The sequence below is a fragment of the Anas acuta genome, chromosome 15 (genome assembly GCF_963932015.1).
Source record: "Anas acuta chromosome 15, bAnaAcu1.1, whole genome shotgun sequence".
In the NCBI taxonomy this organism is placed as follows: Eukaryota; Metazoa; Chordata; class Aves; order Anseriformes; family Anatidae; genus Anas; species Anas acuta.
In genome coordinates, this window is record NC_088993.1 from 8,982,018 (window position 1) to 9,002,028 (window position 20,011).

Here is a 20,011-nt window from a genome sequence, read left to right on the forward strand (position 1 = left end):
TTGGAGGCTGTGAATGAGCAGTCTCTCCTGGATGTGCAGGGCTTCCTTGCACACATGCTGCTCCCCAACAGGGGGTTTGATGTGAGGGTGATGTGTTGAGCTCAAGGTCAGGATGCCCTGCTGTAGGCTAGCCTTTATCTCGGAAAGGTCACTTGGTACGTGTCAGATGTCACTTCACAAGTTGGGATGCTGGTTTGGGTGGGCGTTGTCTGTGAGCAGCAATTATTGCTCTATGGCTGGGGTCTCCCACTGTGAGGAGTATTATGGGAAGAGATTTTGGAAGCAAAATCTGGCTGCTGCTGCTCAGGGACTGGCTCGGCATTAGTTCGCTGGTAGTGAGCAATTGCATTGTGCATCGCTTGTTTTGTCCACTTCATTTCTTTCTTACTAAATTGTTTTTATCTCAACCCCTGAGCTCTTGTAATTTTACTTTTTTTTTTTTCCTTCTCTTTTTCCCAATTCTCTCTTCCATCCCACTGCAGAGGTGTGGAGTGAGCAAACTGTGGTGCCTAGCTGCCTGCCAGTTAAGCCACAACAATTTCCCTCCTTTAATAGCCTTGTTCTTTTAGCCTCTTTTACTCCTCTTTCCAAGTACATGCTACTTGTTGAAGTCTTCACATTCAATGAAGTTATTTTTCTATCCCATTGCTTTACCAAATCTTCTCTTGGAAAGTGAGCCAGTGCTTTATCTTCTGCTACACTTGTCTGCAGTTGTCTAACACAAGGCACTTCAATATGACCCTGGTGATTCAGAAAGAATTGTCATATCACAGCAAACTTATTTCTCAGTTTTGGTTGAGTGATCTTCTGCCAATAGTAAAAAGTGAAAAATAGGGTGTTATTTGTCTGGCTCACAGGGATAATATTTATCAGATATATAAAAGACTGCTAAATATTATTTAAAAACACAGTTTGTTAGATAAATGCAGAACAAGCTGTGATGAGAGCCAGTCAGAGCTAGCTGGAGGGGAGCTGCATGCCTGCTTTAAAGAGGGGGGGACCACAAGAACACAGGAGGCTGTCTCTGACGCTACATCTTGGCAGCCTGCAAACATTGCTGGAGCTAAACAGAAAACTATGGGTTGGTGCTTTCTGGCAGGAATACATCCTGCTTTCTGCAAGGCTGGGGAAAACCTTTTGTTCTCCCAGGCCTCTGAGTTGGGGCTGTGAGCCCTCTCCCTGTTACCTCCCAGCTCTTTTCTCCCTTGGGGATTCCTGAGGATTACCTGCTTCTCTCCCATCCTCAGCTTCAGTGTTTTTTCTGTGCATGGGAGAATGCTCGCTCTGGAAAGTTGCCCCCACCCGAATCTGCAGGATGACTGGGGAGGTGAGCTGCCCCTTCTTCTCCCTTGATGCAGAAGGCAATGGCAGCAACAGGGGATGCAGCATGGAGCACTGCTGCATTCACTTGTGAATAAAAGAAATAGATGCCTTGCTGTGTCTACAGAGTGTAATCTTCTCCAAAGCAACTGGAACTACCTGTAAGTGTATTTGCACAAAAAAGCACATAAATTCATCTTGCTTTTAGCAGTTGTTCCATTCTCTGGATTTAATGTGGCTGACTTGGTGATGCCAGTGCAATTCTTGGCAGTGTGGGTTGTGTGGAGTCGTAGCCTGCCCCTGCCTGCTGTGAGCACGCCTGCCCCTTCCAGGCTGACAGCTCTTCCTGCAAAACAGGAAAAACAAATGGGTGTTTTAGGACTACCTGTCTTATGACCATCCATCCCTCAGCTCCCATACGAACTGAAGTACTGGATGCAGCCTTTTGTTTTAAGGAGCACAGGGATAGGGATTTTGCTGTTTTTTCCAGATGGCTTCACCATAAACTTCAGTTTGTTCTTGCAAAGCCTGGAGTTATTTTTAACATGTTTGTGGGGAGTAAAAGTGGTAAAAATTACCAGAACCAGACCACAAGGTTGAAATATTTTTAACTGTGGTTTACCTTTGGTCTTAACTACAGTGCCTGAAAGATGAAGTGTACAGCACAATTAAATCTAAATCTGCATTGCAATCTGTAGGCTGTACTTGATAGAGAGCAATGTGGGTTTAGGCCATCTCCCCAGCATTTGGCTCTGTGACTCTCAGCTCCGTTTTTATATCAGGATTGTCAGTAGAACAGGCTGACTTGGCTTCGGTGTGGAGAGAAAAGGGAGTAAAAGTACTCTGAGAACTGTTAAGGGTCTGGCCTGTAGGGCTTAGATCTTGTATGTTTTAAAAGGAACTTTTTTGATCTGTCACTTGTAGGCATTAAATTTGAAAGTCTTTTTTTTTTTTCCCCCTTACCTTTTGTGGACTTGATTCCCCAAGTTCCAGCTGTTGCCTCGCGCAAAGTTGAAATCTGAGCAGTGGAAAACGTGAATCTGATTGACAGAGCCTTGTTTGGCTTCTGTAAAATTGTCTGTTTTCCCCCTTACAGCTGCAATTGATAAATAATGTAAAAAGTGCTAAGTTTGAAGATAGCTTCCTTGTTCATTATTTTTGTATTATAAATGAGGTAGTAGTGTGTGTTTCATAATAAACATGGCCACTTTTGCATTATGGACTGGGGTTTTGCATCAGCAAAGGAAAGCGTTACGCCTTCACGATCAGTGCTGTCTCCCAGTAAAGCCCAGCACACCTGTATTTTGGGGCTCAGCCTCTTTATAACAGCGTAAAGCTGAGTTGGGCTCAACAGCACTACAATTGGTAGTTAGGATAGCTTGTTCCAGTGCCCTTCGGTAGGGCTAGGTGCTTCTCTCATTTTTGACTGCTTCTCTACATTTTGACTCCATGCAAGGCAAGAGTTAAATAGTGAGAAGTTCCAAATGCTGGGGAGTCAACCCCAGTGGTCATTTGGGAAGCACCTGCCTGGCTCAGGAAATAACCTCCCTTCCTCTTAATTCATCTGCTAGCAAAATGCAGCTCTTCTCTTTCATAAGGTAAAAGCTTTGCAGTCTCCAGATGGCAGAAGAAAATGCTGATTCAAGATGAGTGCTGGTAGAAGCTTGGAAGAGGGGAGTATCCCCCTGGTCCTTACTAATCTGCCCTTGCGGGGTGGCGATTGGTAACCACACAGGAAGTCTTTGCTGCCACAGGTCTCCTCTCACAGCAGTTCTGTACCTAAAGCAAGACAGTAGCAGAACACTTTTTAACCCCCCATTAATGTGTGTCTTGAAGGAAGTTTTGTGATCTGTCACTTGCAGCCACATGGTGAATTTTTTTCCTCAAAGTTGCCTTTTTATGGTTTAAAGCAAGAGGTGGGATTAGAAGGAGATCCATTTCAGTAAATTTGATCCTGCCTTGGGCTTCTGTATGTCTTTGTAGTTTAGGCCATGCTACTTTTATGCATTTGTGCTTGTAAAGGTTGAAAACTGGTTGTGTGTCTTCTGGAAAAAGTTAATTATTATGCTTTTAGACTCAGATCCTTCGTTAGAAGGAACGATTCAACCTCTGGAGACAGGTAACTACTTTTTTGCCTTGGGTTTTTACTAGTGCTTGTAGTGGAGCAATGCAAGTAGCTGAACTTTACAGAAGAGATTGAGTCGTTATTAGAACTTGAGCTACATAACATAAGGCATTGGCTTGGGTTGCATGTTACTCGTTTCTATGCTACTACAATAACTGGAGTGTCAATTTGTCGATAACTCATGCTAGCAGTGTATCTTTATCTTACTTTCACGAGCAAGCTTTGAATAACCTTTAAAGGTGCATCTCCCCCTCTGGATTTAGGAGTGTAGTGAGTGTACCCCGAGAGGGAGCACTCAGGATTGATCCCTGGAGGTTCCTTTTGTTCTCGTATGGGTATTCACACCCTATCGCTGTTCCCTATGCACCTGTTACACCTTAGGTGCATGCACCAGATTTACTATGGCAATCTTTAGTACTTTTCTCTCAAAAGAGGTAAACGCAGTATAAGCGTGAAACCTTTGTAGCCTGCAAGAAGGAATCAAATGTAAGAACTGTTAAAGGAGGAAGGTTTACTTGTGGTTTTGCTTTTGTTCACGTGGGTTTAGAGCTTCAGTGACGCTGAAATCCTTGCTGTTCCCATATGAGAGCCCTTCAGAAGAAAATGTATCAAGTGCTTCAAATAACAGTCTCGTATTTGTTTGGTCTTATTCATATAATTAAAATAAGAACTAAGTCATTGAAGCTTTCCCTTTTTGTCATTGTCAGTGTTAGGAAATGATGACATAACTCAAACCTAGGAATTTTGTTCGTGACAATGTATTACGCTGAACTGAATTTGTAAGAGAAAGCTTAATAATTCAGGGTGACAGGTTTTGTGAAGTGTTAAGCAATTTGATGTGTGTTCTACATCTTGTTACAAATGGGGTAAAAAAACTTGTTTTTCTTCAGTGACATTCATAGAAACATCTCTGCCTAAATGAATCTGATTTCCTATGGTTGCTTAAAAACAGGGGAGTTCTGTATCCTTGCTTCCTGCCTTGTTTTGAAGGAAGGCTCGAAGTTAATGTCACCTGCCATCTGTTCATATAGCTGCACTCCATTTGCTAGAGTGTCATCTTACTGTTTTGTGAAATGAAAATAATTAACAGTATTAACAATGTGGTTTGCAAAACAGAAGATGGTTGGAGTGGTTTTTTTCACCATGAGTCATAGCGTGACTTGGTATTGTGTGCTTTAACATCAAGTATATTCTCATAATTATGTTAAGTTGTTATTGCTGACCTACATTTGGTAGCAAAATAGAAACATAAATATTCCTTGTCTTGTCAACTAATCCTGTTGGGGGTGGAATTATGTTGATTTGCTCATCTAATCAATTATCTGTTAGCATATGTAAATACTCAGTTGTGTTCTCCCCTTTGTTTGCACACTGGGGCTGCACCTGGCATTTTCAATTGTAATTAAACCTTTATGTCTCTTCCTACCATTTTCATATTTAATTTACTTTCTGTTTTGTTTCCCCCCCCCCCCAGATGCAAATAGTCCATCTGGAAAGGAAGGAAAGCCTGTAGAAAACGGAGTGATTGTGAATGAAGCCCCTGGAAAGTTGATGCATAGGTGTGCACTCTCTTTTTTTCTTTTTTTTTTTGTTGTTTTAATTTTCTGTCCTTTTACTCAGACGTGGATAAACAGTAACTTGGTATTTATATTATTTGTGGGAGGAAAATCTATCATGCCACGCACAGCAGCCTGAAAGGGGTGAGGTTGGTGCTGATCCATGGCTCAAGGTGCAGCCAGTAGTGAGGCTGAAGATGCCTTCCCAGCAAGCATACGCACACACATAGCATGGATATGCATGACAGGCCACGCGGCTCAAACATTTAGAGCAACCACACAAAGGAAAGGGCACCAATGACCTCATCCAGTTCCCCTCTCTGGCTGAGCAGGATGCAGGTTCACAAGTCAGAATGTATTACATATATGTACAAGGTGGATCCCTCCCGTAGCTGAGCTCAAACAGTTTGCTTAGCAGCTGCTGCTGGATCCCAGCCATCCATCCATTTGCTAAGCCCCTGAGGCTGCAGCCCTGCTCCTGCTGCTGGTACAGGCTGTCTTGCATATGTGCATACAGGGATGGCTAGGATGTCCATGGTCCCACAGCTGACCCGTTTTTGCTCCTCTGGGCTTGTGTAAATGGGCCTTTGATGGGCTGATGGTTCCTGTGGTGGCCCTGGGAGTCGTTCAGAAGGTTGCTTTTCTGCCATTGTCTTCCTGAGCTCCTTTGTGGGTGTGCAGAGGAGCACCTACCATATGACCTAGCAGTATTAATTTATTGGAAGAAATATTTACCTACAGCTGCAATATACACGTGCTCCATTTTAGTACTTCAGAGTTTGCACTTGTGGTTCTTGGCTGACCTTGAAGTTTCTAGTCTCAGCCAATTGCTGTGTGCAGCTTGGTATCCCAGCCCCTGCACAGTGTGGCACTGACAATTGCTGTTGAAGAAGTCTTCCAGTCTTGGGTGTTCTCACCTCAGAGCACTGTAAGCGCATTTGTTAGATATGCATGGAATTTGCACGGTTTGGTGTGGAAGGCAACTCAATTAACGCAGCCTGGAGCGGAACACCTTGGCATGGTTTTACCAGGTATATAAAGTTAATCTAAAGACAAATACACTCCTTTCTCTTATCACGGTGACTTACTCTCAGGCTACTCAGCTTTCCATGCGCAGAAACCATTGCATTGTTATGAGATACCATGGATTTGGCTCACATAAAGTGGCGAGTACTGTGTGGTCTACACTGCTTTTAGTAGTCTTTGCAAGGGTTTGACCACTGACAGGTAGCAAGTAGTGCTATGTGGGCCTTTACCCTGACATAATACAGCTGCTGTTAACACTTGAGTGAGCCCCAAGGCAATCACTGACACTACCTTCCCAAAATCATTTTACAGCCAATGCCTTATTCTTCTGGTACTCTAGGAATACTGTGTTTCTGGAAGGTAATGAGTGCCTGGGAGTAAAATTGCCTGTTTTGTTGCCTGTGGTGGTAAAATTTTAGCATTTTAACAGCAGTACTGTTTATGACGATGTTGATGTTCACCATGGCATTTTTCTTTCTGGAGTTTGATCGTTCAACCAAGATCTATTTGTGTGCCTAACCAGTTAGCTTGTATCTGGAAATGAGTACTTGAGAAGTGAGTGCCAGGAGGATTAGGAGCGTGCAGTTGGGGGGGGGGGTCAGAAGCAGTGGTCATCACTTTCCAGATGATGGCTATTAGGAGATAGATTATCACCAGACTAATGCAAGCTAGTGACTTGTAGCCATAGGCTGTCGAGGTCTATTTGTGAAGCAGACACTTGGCCTGTATTTTCCAAGACTAAAAATAAGTATTTGTAACAGGCAGCTCAGCAACTCTTCAACATATAGCAGAGAGACTGGGAAGTCACAGCACCACAGCAGCACAGCAGAGCTGCAGAAGCCACTTGCAGAAAAGAATTCCTGGAAATTGACAGAGGCTGACACAGCAAAGACCGGGAGGGTAAGGTCTCCTGTTCCCACTTCCTGCATTCTCTTTCAGTTTCAGAAAAGTCCACGTGAGGAGAAAAAAAAAAAAGCTTCTGAAGAGCATGTAGTTGGGGTGAGAAAGAGCTGAGAGAATTGTGGGGCTCGCTGCTTGTTGTGCAGCACTTCATGAAAGTGTTGCTATGGTCTCTGGTCCCAGAGCAGAGCTCCAGGTTTGCTTGCAGAAAGAATGTTTACATCGAAACCTCAGCTTAAGATGATGAGTCTAACCACATCAAAGCTTGAAAGAAATGGCAAACTTGCAGTTTGCTCTTTTAGAAAGAGGTTGCAAAGTTGTAACAAATTAGGTGACCTGGTGAAATTTATCCTTCAGTGTAAGGAGCTGGAATTTACTCAGCTGAATTTAAGCCAATTTTCCACTGTAGACACAAGTATCTAATCCAAGGGTAACCCAGGGCTTTCTGAGAAACTGGAGAGTGTGGTTCCTGGGAAAATGGTAGTTATACCTCCTAGCAATGTTGCTGGAGTCCTATTTTACAATAGATCATAGAATACAAGCCATATGAAGCAAGGGTTTAATTAAAGGATATATAATCTTGTGGTAAAAAGAGAGAGACAAAATCTGGAACTCCCCAGTGAAGTTCTTGGCTCTGCCACAGATGCTCTGTGTTACTTCAAGCAGCGCTCTCCCTTTCCTTCCCTTGGAAGACAAGGGAAAGATGATGTGTGCCTGCCCTGGAGGGATACTGGGTTTGGCACATATCCACAGAACATCTTGCAACTTGTGTTCCAGGTCAGTGGCTTTCTAGCATGTCATTGTCATGTTTGTCTGGCTTGATGCAGGAATGTTAACTTTAAATAGTGGTTGAAAAAAAGGGAACTTGCTGGCTTTGAAACTTAATCTTCAAAATGAATATGTAAATAAAAAAATATATAAACACATTTTTACTCCCTTCTGTCTTCAGGTAAAGGCAACAGTATATTGGGACTACATGAAAGCTATTGGACTCTTTATCTCTTTTTTGAGCATTTTCCTATTCATGTGTAACCATGTAGCCTCCCTGGCTTCCAACTACTGGCTGAGTTTATGGACAGATGATCCTGTTATCAATGGAACACAGCAGTATACAAATGTCAGACTGGGAGTGTATGGAGCACTGGGAATTTCTCAAGGTTTGCCTGGTTTACCTATTGTACTATTAGCTGGTTCAGAATGTTTCTAATGCTCCTGGTGACCTCGTATCCCCAGAACTGCAGCAGCAGTTTTCTAAGTCCTGAGTTTTTATTTCATAGAAAGACAGATAACTTGTTAAAACCAACAAGTAAACTGACATATAAAACTATTCAGTCTGTTTAGTTACTGAATTTGTTCTTCTTTCATTCATACAAAACAAGAACAAAAGTGGTTGCAAGTAGACTGATAAGCCATGCGACAAAACATCTGATCTGAGAAATGGCCCTTTGGCCTGTCAAAAAAGTATGCTTGCCTGGCTTGCAGGGACAGTATATCACAGGAGGCCTTAGCTGTGCTGCTGTGGTCTTGCTGAGCTGCATAGGCCAGCATTTTCTCTGATTGTATTACACACCACTTTTTTTTTTTAATGGAGAAAAATACTTCCATGAGAGAAATGTGCTGTTTTCACTGAAAAAGTTTTTAAATTTCTTTAAGTAATTGCCAAGTCTAACGGTAGTGAACTCCAATTCTTGGGGTTATTGTACTAGATATGTGCTAATTCTGCGTGATGACAAAATGAAGGAAAATGTTTTGTGTGATAGATGAGAGCAGTTAAAAACAAGTCTTCTGTTCCAGGTATTGCTGTATTTGGCTACTCGATGGTTGTGTCAATAGGGGGAATATTTGCTTCACGACATCTGCACCTTAACCTGCTGCACAATGTCCTCAGGTCTCCAATGAGTTTCTTTGAACGTACACCCAGTGGAAATCTGGTGAACCGTTTCTCTAAGGAGATAGATACCATTGACTCCACTATTCCACCAATCATCAAGATGTTCATGGGCTCAACGTTTAATGTCATTGGGGCTTGCATCATCATTTTGCTGGCCACACCTATAGCTGCTGTCATTATTCCACCTCTGGGACTTGTCTACTTGTTTGTGCAGGTAGGGGCTTGGCCAAGGTCATCTGGACCAGCAGTTACATGTCCTCATGTCCTCTACTTAAGACAGTTGTGTTCTCACTCTGGAATAGGTCTGGTTTCAGTATGTTTGACTTGTCATGCTTCACTGACGGTGTTTTGCATGGCTTATTGATTAACTGCAGCAGAGCATTTCCTTTTGTTGTCAAGTGTAGAATGACTTCTGTGTGTAAGAGGTAATACTTTAATACCTAAGCAGGCTTTATAAAATGCCATTAGATTTTGAGGCAAACTGCATATATCTCGTTGCTTAGAGCCCATATGTGAAAAATCTGTGAACTTTTCTAAAGCTTTCTTCCAAATTAAAGGGTTGGGAAGACCTTCAGAAAATTACATTCCTGCTTGTGCCTGTTTTGTCAGAAACGTGTTTACTAATCAAGAGAAGCAAAGGCAGCTTTTCACTCCTGTCTTACATAGGCAGGATGTGCTTGCTTCACTCTGCTTTACTGTTAGGAATCTGGCAGAGGGAGTACAAATGTGAGAGAAGGAGCTGATTTATGGCTTTGATTCTTGAATTAGCGAATCTGTAAAGCTCCACTAGTAAGTCATAAAGGCAATGAGGCACAATTCAGAGACTCAGTTTTGTACTGTTTAAGTTTCCAAAAAGAAAGTGGCTATCACATGATACGGTTCGGTTGGCAGTTGTTTAAAGACTGTCTTTATGTATGTAGTGTGATCTTTTTAGGCCTAGAAGTGTTGGAGAAGGCATGTATTTCTGAATATATGTTGAATCTCTGTAACTAACAGCTTAAATGGCAGGGAACTCTCTCATGATTCCTTCTGTCTTGTCAAATGTAATCTGGACATAACTGTAATTTTCATATTCTGACTTGCAGAGATTTTATGTGGCTACTTCTCGCCAGCTCAAACGCCTTGAGTCTGTCAGTCGTTCTCCTGTGTATTCTCACTTCAACGAGACCCTCCTGGGAGTCAGTGTAATTCGAGCCTTTGAGGAGCAGAAACGTTTCATAAAGCAGAATGACATGAAAGTGGATGAAAATCAGAAAGCTTATTATCCAAGCATTGTGGCAAACAGGTAATAGTGGGGTTGAAATATTGAAAGAAAGTTACAAAGGGAGGGTATGGTGCTATTGCCTGTCTGCCTTACCAATCAGCTGACTGTATTTGTCCAGGGTAGGGAAGCCGTTGTGGATGTTTCTTTTTGCTTAAACCTGTGTTATAGAATTAAGGGTGATTCTGAATTTCTGTTCTTTCTAAGAGTTCCTGTCTTCTGGGTAGTATTTATAAAAACTCTTACTCACTGATCCCAATGTAACCACATCTGCTTTCTGAACTAAAACAGGAATTAATTTCCCTAAAGAATTTGTTCATTTTGGATGCCTCTAGGTTTGCATGCTGCTGGAGTAGGACCCCAAATACCTTACAGTTGCGATGTGACTGGCAGTACTCAGATGCCATATTACTAAAAAGCAAGATGTGTGACAACATTGGTTGGCTGCATTCCTAATTCTCTGTGGATGAGTTACTGGTAAGATGCATGATGTCTTCTCTGTCTTGCAGGTGGTTGGCTGTCCGGCTGGAGTTCGTGGGGAACTGTATTGTTCTCTTTGCGGCATTGTTTGCAGTGATTGCACGCAACAAGCTCAGTCCAGGATTGGTTGGCCTTTCAGTGTCCTATTCGCTGCAGGTAATTTTACTGTTAAACAAAAAAAGCTATGAATTGTGAGACTGCATCAGAAAGCCAAGTTCTTGGTCAAGCTTCAGAGGGAAAACTAATGTAAGGAATACAGAAAGAGAATAAACCCTACAAATAAAAAACATCTGGAAAAATGGGGGATTGCATGTGTGAGGAGATGTGACTAAGACGACTCATCCTATGCATGTTAAAGGCATTTGGACTTCTCTCCTGTCCAGCACTAATTAACCAAAATCATATCTGTGTTTGTACATTCCATGAACTTGCAGAGTTTTTTGTTTGTTTCTTTTTTTAATTGCAGGTAATGTGCTCAGTGTAAACTGCTTTTAAACTTCTTCTCTTGCAGATTACAGCATACTTAAACTGGCTAGTTCGTATGTCATCAGAACTGGAAACCAATATTGTTGCTGTAGAAAGAGTCAAAGAATATGCTGAAATGGAGAAGGAGGTACGGTGCGTCGTCCACCACAGCTAGCACTTGGTGGATGTTTCTAGGACTTGTGGCTGTATCATTAGACATGAGATTGCATGCAGCCTACCTGGGTGTTACAACCAAGTCTGTAAGAAAGCAATGGTTGCCTTAATGCTTGTAAAAGCTTGTCCTCTGAGCTGAGGGGTTTGATAGAATTTCGTGCTCTCATTGATCTCTAGAGATAGGCTGTGTCTTAAGGATGTGCCAGGGGTGCTCTTATACTCCAAATATTTACAGCCTGTTATTTAGGAAGTGAATCTGCTGTTCTGCCCTGTGTTAAGCAGTGGAGTTGTGCAAATCTGGTTTTGTTTTCTTCAGTGATTAACCAATTTTTTTTGTGTTTCTCTTTTTGCTCTCAATGGGAGGAGTAAAGAGGATTTAATTTTCTGTTTTAATTCAAATCACCTAACAAGTCATTACATCTGCAGTTGTGTGCCTTTTGGCTACAGAACACAGTTCCCTATTGGTCTTCTTTGACATGCTTGCCTCCAGAGAATCTGACTTACATCACTGTTTTTGTAGCCAAACCTTAAGAGGACCCTTCTTAGAACAGGGTCTGGTAGTGGACTGGTGTTTGTGTCATTAAAAGCCTCTTTGTTTGGTACTGGCAGTAAATACGGTGGAGTGTGCTCTCTTCTCTCCCACCCCTGTGGGAGGCTGAGGCAGCAGCTGTTTATTTTACCACCCTGTAAACCTTTTGTTTCAGTTGAAATGCTTCTAGTTGCATGCCTGGCTTCCCGATGCTTTCCTTATTGTGGTGGTGGTATTGCGTAAGCAGGTTATCTCAGTACATGCTGCCTCTGTGATTCTGCTGTTCGTAAGAAGCAGCTTTATCTAGCAAGTGGCACTTGTGATAGCAAAGCCTGTGGCTACATTCACCATTTCATCTGCCTTGGGGCAGCCCTTTTCCTTTTTTGTCCCATCATCATCACAGTTCCTTTTGCAAGTTATACACTAACAGGATTTTTCTTAATTGCTTTCCTTACGTCTTCTGAGCCTGTGCCCAGTTGAGGGAGGAACTGATCAGGTATGCTTGTGTTGTTTTTTCAGGCTGAGTGGAGCATTGAACAAACTGCCCCAGCAAGCACCTGGCCTGAAGAGGGCAAGGTTGAGTTTCGAGGCTATGGTTTACGCTACCGGGAAGACTTGGATTTGGTTCTGAAAAACATAAATGTCACCATAAATGGGGGTGAGAAGGTAATGAATCTCAATTAGTAGCAGATGACTGCTGTTGAGAAGTATGTATGCATAAGCCAAAGGGGGGTCCAACCCCCTCCTGTAGAACACTCTTAGGTCCTTGAGAGCAAGAAGAGCTTCTCTAAAATCAGTCTCACTGTAACTGGTGGCTGCAGCAGGCTCTTACCCTTTTTAAGGGGCATCCTATATCGTGTGATAAACATACTTATTATGTGGGTTCATGAAGTGTCTTTTGGTCTCATTTCATAAGGAAAGGAGGCTGTGTTACCTTTTGTTCCCATCCCAGAAACTTCTGAACTGCTTTGCTAATCTGTTTGCCATAGGCAAAGAGGTTGACACCTTGCAGAGTGGTTAAGTTTCTACTAGCCTCAAGGAAACGAACTACTAAGTAAAAATGGGGAGCTGTGCTCTGGTGAGGGAGAAGCTGTAAGGTGAGACTGCAATAAAAAAATGGAACTTGAGCAGATCCTATGGATTTGGCCAGACTGATTGTGGTAGATGTGTGTGTGTGCCCGCACGCACCTCAGTCCTGAGTGCACTCTCTGACTTAAACTAATAGTGTGATCTTGCACGACAGTAGAAAAAGTAGTCGAGAGACACTTATACTTAGCAGGCTTGCTTAGTTGTGGTATCCAACTTAATATTTGTTTTTCTGAGTGCATGTTTTCTACATACAAATACGGGCAGAATGCTACCCCAAGACCAGATAGAAAATGTAGATGACAAGAGAGAACCAACCAAAGTACCAATTTTAAAATGTTTTTTAATTAAAAAAAAAAAAAAAAAAGAATTGATGAAGACTTTAGACTACTTGGGAAGCAAAATTTAAGTAATTGAGTGCTTTTGCTATATATTTTCTATAAATCCAAAGAGGAGAAAATAAAGGTCATATCAGAAATTATAGCTGTGAAGCACGAATGAAAAAAAAAAATGTTAGGAAATCTTTGGCTCACTCTACCTGGTTCCATCTGCCTTTCTGCAAAAATTGAAAACTTCAGCAAGTATATTGCTATTTTGAGATTGCCTTTTTTTTTTTTTTTTCATATCCACTGATATTTTTTTCCCTCCCATTTCATCAACCCCTGTTAATTGCACTATTCTGGGGTATTGATAGCCCAACAAATATAACAACCTTTTCACAACATGTCTCTTTCAAATAGATTCTTCACAGAATCACAGAATCACAGAATTTCTAGGTTGGAAGAGACCTCAAGATCATCGAGTCCAACCTCTGACCTAACACTAACAGTCCCCACTAAACCATATCCCTAAGCTCTACATCTAAACGTCTTTTGAAGACTTCCAGGGATGGTGACTCCACCACCTCCCTGGGCAGCCCGTTCCAATGCCTCACAACCCTTTCAGTAAAGAAATTCTTCCTAACATCTAACCTAAAACTCCCCTGGCGCAACTTTAGCCCATTCCCCCTCGTCCTGTCACCAGGCACATGGGAGAACAGGCCAACCCCCACCTCGCTACAGCCTCCTTTAATGTACTTATACAGAGCAATAAGGTCACCCCTGAGCCTCCTCTTCTCTAGGCTGAACAAGCCCAGCTCCTTCAGCCGCTCCTCGTAGGACTTGTTCTCCAGGCCCCTCACCAGCTTCGTCGCCCTTCTTTGGACCCGCTCAAGCACCTCGATGTCCTTCTTGTAGCGAGGGGCCCAAAACTGAACACAGTACTCGAGGTGCGGCCTCACCAGAGCCGAGTACAGGGGGACGATCACCTCCCTAGCCCTGCTGGTCACAGTGTTTCTGATACAAGCCAGGATGCCGTTGGCCTTCTTGGCCACCAGAGCACACTGCTGGCTCATATTCAGCCGACTGTCCACCATCACTCCCAGGTCCTTCTCTGCCTGGCAGCTCTCCAACCATTCCTCTCCCAGCCTGTAGTTCTGCTTGGGGTTATTGCGCCCCAGGTGCAGGACCCGGCACTTGGCCTTGTTGAACTTCATACAGTTGACCTCAGCCCATCGGTGCAGCCTATCCAGATCCTCCTGCAGAGCCTTCCTACCCTCGAGCAGATCGACACACGCACCTAGCTTGGTGTCATCTGCAAACTTACTGAGGGTGCACTCAATGCCGTCATCCAGATCATTGATGAAGATGTTAAAGAGGACCGGCCCCAGCACCGAGCCCTGGGGGACGCCACTGGTGACTGGCCTCCAACTGGACTTGGCTCCATTCACCACAACTCTTTGGGCCCGGCTATCCAGCCAGTTTCTAACCCAATGAAGCGTGCGCCAGTCCAAGCCAAGAGCAGCCAGTTTCTTGAGGAGAATGCTGTGGGAGACAGTGTCAAAAGCCTTGCTGAAGTCAAGGTAGACCACGTCCACAGCCTTTCCCTCATCCACCCAGCGCGTCACTTTGTCGTAGAAGGAGATCAGGTTCGTCAAGCAGGACCTGCCTTCCATAAACCCATGCTGGCTGGGCCTGATCGCCTGCTTGCCCTTCAAGTGCCGCAGGATGACTCCCAAGAGGATCTGCTCCATGAGCTTCCCTGGTACTGAGGTCAAACTGACCGGCCTGTAGTTCCCCGGGTCTGCCCTCCGGCCCTTCTTGTAGATGGGCGTCACATTTGCTAGCCGCCAGTCAGCTGGGACCTCCCCCGATAGCCAGGACTGCTGATAAATGATGGATAGGGGCTTGGCCAGCTCCTCTGCCAGTTCTCTCAGTACCCTTGGGTGGATCCCATCCGGCCCCATCGATTTGTGGACATCCAAGTGCCGTAGCAGGTCACCAACCAGTTCTTCGTGGATGGTGAGGGCCACATCCTGCTCCCCGTCCCCTTCCACCAGTTCTGGGTACTGGGTATCCAGAGAGCAACCGGTTTTGCCGCTAAAGACTGAGGCAAAGAAGGCATTGAGCACCTCCGCCTTCTCCTCATCTCTTGTAACTAAGTTTCCCCCTGCATCCAGTAAAGGATGGAGATTCTCCCTAGTCCTCCTTTTTGTGTTGATGTATTTATAAAAGCGTTTTTTGTTATCTTTAACGGCAGTAGCCAGATTGAGCTCCAGACGAGCTTTGGCCTTCCTAATCTTATCCCTGCACAGCCTCGCTACATCCTTATAGTCCTCCTTGGTGGCCTGCCCAATTTTTCAAAGATTATAAACCCTCTTTTTTCTCCTAATCTCAAGCCACAATTCTCTGTTGAGCCAGGCTGGTCTTCTTCCCCGCTGGCTCATCTTTGGGCGCATGGGAATAGACCGCTCCTGCGCCATTAGGATTTGCCTCTTAAAGAGCGCCCAGCCTTTCTGGGCGCCTCTGCCCTTCAGAACCGCCTCCCATGGGACTCCACCAACTAGTGTCCTGAGCAGCCCAAAGTCAGCCCTCTGAAAGTCCAATACAGTGGTTTTACTGGTTCCCTTCCTGGCCCCGCCAAGAATAGTGAACTCCACCATTTCGTGGTCACTCTGCCCAAGACTGTTCCCGACAATCACATCCTCCACCAGTCCTTCTCTGTTTGTGAAGAGAAGGTCTAGCAGGGCACCACCCCTGGTAGGTTCACTAACCAGCTGCGTCAGGAAGCTATCTTCCACTTTCTCCAGAAACCTCCCAGACTGCTTCCTCTGGGCTGTGTTGTGCTTCCAGGATATGTCAGGGAAGTTGAAGTCCCCCATGAGTACAAGCGCTGACGATTTCGCAACTTCTGTCAGCTGCCTGTAGAACTCCTCATCCGTCTCCTCATCCTGGTTCGGCGGTCTGTAGCAGACCCCGACCAGGACACTAGCCTTGTTGTCCCTGCCGATCCTAACCCAAAGGGACTCGATCTTGTCATTCCTAGCCTCGAGTTCTACAACATCGAAAGACTCTCTAATATAGAGAGCCACACCGCCACCCCTTCTGTGCTGCCTGTCCCTTCTGAAGAGCCTATAGCCAGGCATCGCAGCACTCCAGTCATGAGACTGGTCCCACCACGTTTCCATGATGGCAACCAAGTCGTAGCCTGCCCGCTGCACGATGGCTTCCAGCTCCTCCTGTTTATTACCCATGCTGCGTGCATTGGTGTAGATGCACTTCAGCTGGGCCTTTACCTTATCCTCCGGCCTTGCTATTGTTCCCCCTGGCACAGCCCCAACAGTCCTTGCTTCAGCCCCATCCCCCTTCTCACCTAGTTTAAAGCCCTATCAATGGGCTTGCAACTGCTTTAACCCTGCCTTAGAGTAAGTTGTTCTCCTATTTCTTTCCAACAGATAGGAATAGTAGGAAGAACAGGAGCTGGAAAATCCTCTCTTACTTTAGGCTTGTTTCGGATCAATGAAGCAGCTGAAGGAGAAATTATTATTGATGGAATTAACATTGCAAAGATAGGACTCCATGACTTGCGGTTCAAGATCACCATTATTCCTCAGGTAGGTGTGAAATCCTGCCATTGCCAGAGCTCATTTTGTAATAGCTCACTTTCTGCAGTGTACTAGGGGGAATAGATTTACCTTGTGAGGTACGCAGTACTTTTCACTCACAGAAATGTGCATATAACCATCCCTGTCTCGTCCAGCAACTGTGGGTTTGATAGTCCAAAACATCTGGGCACGTGGCTTTACAAGAACTGGGCATTCAGACTCCAGTCTTCTTATTCTTACTGTATAGCATTTATTACATTCCTGTTCAGATTCAAAACAGGACCATAATGTGGTTATATAAATCACATTTGCAGCATTCCAACAAAAACAAGTGAACACACTGCAAAAAACTTCTCGTACTGGGGCTTTTGGAAATCTGTGGGGGAACTTTGTGTTTTTGCAAAGCTCCATTTGATTACTCTGCATTAGCCAGGCACTACTAGACCAAAAGTGTTTCTGAAGTAGCACTTGTCCATATCCAAGAAAGAAATGCATTCGTTTTGTTAATACTGCAGCTAAAGACTTCTTGAAATATTTACAGATGGTGTAATTCCGTAGGAGGTGTAAAGTTGACGTAACTGTCTCTGCTGACAGAAGACTGGACAGGGAGTGCTCAGGCTTTAAATCAGCAGACCAGTTTAAAGAAAAAAAAATTGGCTGTTTTTTTTTTTTTTCTGGATTTGTGAGTTACTAACTTAGTTTGCCAGAATCTGCAGGAGGCACAGGTCAGACCCCTAAAAGACACAAGGAATAAGGATGAGGATGAATATATTGCTGTTTCTGGAAAAAATGAGGTCTGTCTTCTAAATTCAGTAGATGGGCTTATGTACAACTGCAGCTGTACATGTTGTTTTCCTTTCACTATCTAAGAAGTATTTCTGGAGCATGTGCCATGATCTGTGTGGATTGTCGATTACCTCTTTTTATGACCAGGATCCAATATTATTTTCTGGTTCACTGCGTATGAACCTTGATCCTTTTGACCAACACTCTGACGAAGACATTTGGAGGTCTTTGGAATTGGCTCACCTGAAAAATTTTGTATCAGCCCTGCCTGATAAACTTAATCATGAATGCGCTGAAGGTGGAGAGAACCTCAGGTACGTCAAAGAAACAGTGCTTGTGAAAATTGCCTTATGAGCTAAACATGAGCTGAGAGGTGTGTGTGCGCCCTCCCTTCTGCAGTTAGACTTTCTACTTCTAGAAAGCTTACAGTTTGCTTTGATCAATATGTAGCTAGATGCTACCAATAGCAGTCTTTTTGTTTATTTTTTTTGGTGGTGTTTGGTTATTGTTTATTTTTTCCGTGTATGAGAATTTGGGGAGGAGCTGGGAAATTCTTAATGTGTGACCAGGCAACCAAACAATTAGGCTTTATTGAACAGGCTTTAAGCTCTCAAGTTTGAGAATTTAATTTAAGAAATACTCAGAAAATGCTGTGATGTTGGACTTCCCAGCTTGGACAGTCTTGGAATGGATTTTAGTAGCAGCAGCCTGCTATTTATAGCAGATGCTCTGAACTTACGATGGCTCGTGCCCAATAGATGCAACTTGTCCATGGGAGTTGTTAGCTTGCTTTTTGCACTGTAACAGGATTATGTGATCAATCTGCAGAAACCATTTGAAGTCCAGTCCTCAACATTGCGTTGATTCAGGAATGCAGTTACACTGAAACCATTTGTAATGTACTCTTTTATTACATTCTCTAGACTTCATTATGAGGGAGCTGTTGTAGTTAAGATGCTGTTACATGCCTTGTAGTGAAGCAGTAAGAACCTTGTCTATTTTGCTGGATTCTTGGCACATATACTACAGAGGAGTTCTTACAGGAATTGCTGGGCTTCGACACGAATATTGCAAACTTGTTCTGACTTCTTTTCCTCCACCCTCCCATCCCATCTATGTAGTGTGGGACAGCGCCAGCTGGTGTGCCTGGCAAGAGCTCTGCTTAGGAAGTCCAAAATTCTTGTTCTGGATGAAGCCACAGCTGCTGTTGATCTCGAGACAGATAACCTCATACAGTCAACGATCAAGTCTCAATTTGAGGAGTGTACTGTTTTAACTATAGCACATCGTCTGAACACAATCATGGACTACACAAGGTAAAGTAGTAGTGTTTCTGTCTTGAAGAATGGCATGTGTGACCTGTATTGTGCTCTACTTAGAAGAGGATAATTGTGCTAGATAAATGCTGCCCAGTGTATTGTTTGTAGCTGTTTCTCCCCAGAGCTGCTCAAATTGCGGTTTGGATGGGTTGTGTGTGTTTGTTCTGGCTTGCAGGGGTTGTGCTTGGCCTGGAGAGCTGCTCAGATCCCTGTGCTGCACTGCTGTCATGCTATGCCTGCCCAGGCAAACCAGGAAGGGAAGGGAGGCAAGGAGGACAACAGGAGTCTATTCCTGGGTCTTGCCCTAATTTAGGCACAGTTGAAAGAGGCAGCAGAGCTTTCAGGAGCACATACCCTAAACTAGGCACAGCCAGTGTAAGGAGTCAGAAGGGCAGATCCTGCCTTTGTCCAAAGTTTATTTGACATTTCTCTTTCCTTCAGTTTTGGTTTTAGTTCATGTGACCTCCCTCATCCTCGGCAGCCTTGCAGTGGTGTGATTGAGGGCAGAGTTTTTGTCTTATAACTTCAGTCTTAAGCTCTCTTGTCCTTTTTATCACATTGTGGCAGAGAGCAAAGTGACCACTGATAAGATTGTGTACTTTCGTAGACCTTTCTTTGCACTGTCAATAGTGAAAGATAAGAGACAAGAGCTTTGCCTGCGCCAGGCACAGCACCAGCAGCACTGCCACCAGATTAACACCCAATTCAGTCACTGCAGCCAGAAACACCAGGCAGCAGCACCTGCTTAAGGGCCTGGGCAGCATCTGTGCAGTTCCGAGCCAGTTGGTGGAGGTAGCCGAAGGGCAGCACTTGTACCAAGAACTAACTGACTACAGTGACTTGCATAGTGAATTTCCAAATTACAGCTGTACCTTTGCTTTGCACAAGCTATGTCTGTGTTGGTAGTTTATCAGCAGAATCTAACAGCAGCGGATGTGGTACGGTGTTAGGGCAATGGTGTTCCAGATTTGGAAGGTCTCAGGGGCTCTCTTACTTTGAGAGAAAGTGCTGCCACCTAGTTTCTGGTTGGCTCAAAGCATACTCAAAAGTCTATGTCGGCTGGCAAATGACCAGGTAAGCGTATGCTATGTAAGAAGTAGACCAGGAAAGCCATCTGGAAGGACAGAGGTGAAAACCTCCATTCACTCATACAGTCTGGACTGTCTTTCCT

At 44.1% G+C, this 20,011-nt stretch overlaps 1 protein-coding gene across 5 annotated transcripts in view; it reads left to right on the forward strand.

Moving 5' to 3' along the window:
* The window catches only part of ABCC1 (ATP binding cassette subfamily C member 1 (ABCC1 blood group)), a 61,330-nt gene that overhangs the window by 39,663 nt on the left and 1,656 nt on the right, over positions 1-20,011 (forward strand). For 4 of the 5 annotated variants that reach the window (XM_068699132.1, XM_068699129.1, XM_068699130.1 and 1 more), the window contains 12 exons: positions 3,395-3,439; positions 4,920-5,004; positions 6,789-6,927; positions 7,877-8,084; positions 8,722-9,032; positions 9,904-10,103; positions 10,589-10,715; positions 11,071-11,172; positions 12,247-12,393; positions 16,586-16,744; positions 17,669-17,835; positions 18,643-18,837. In XM_068699132.1, the coding sequence (XP_068555233.1) occupies positions 3,395-3,439; positions 4,920-5,004; positions 6,789-6,927; positions 7,877-8,084; positions 8,722-9,032; positions 9,904-10,103; positions 10,589-10,715; positions 11,071-11,172; positions 12,247-12,393; positions 16,586-16,744; positions 17,669-17,835; positions 18,643-18,837 (1,885 nt within the window). The remainder of the gene's footprint in view (positions 1-3,394; positions 3,440-4,919; positions 5,005-6,788; positions 6,928-7,876; positions 8,085-8,721; positions 9,033-9,903; positions 10,104-10,588; positions 10,716-11,070; positions 11,173-12,246; positions 12,394-16,585; positions 16,745-17,668; positions 17,836-18,642; positions 18,838-20,011) is intronic. The other variant, XM_068699131.1, reaches the window with a different exon arrangement.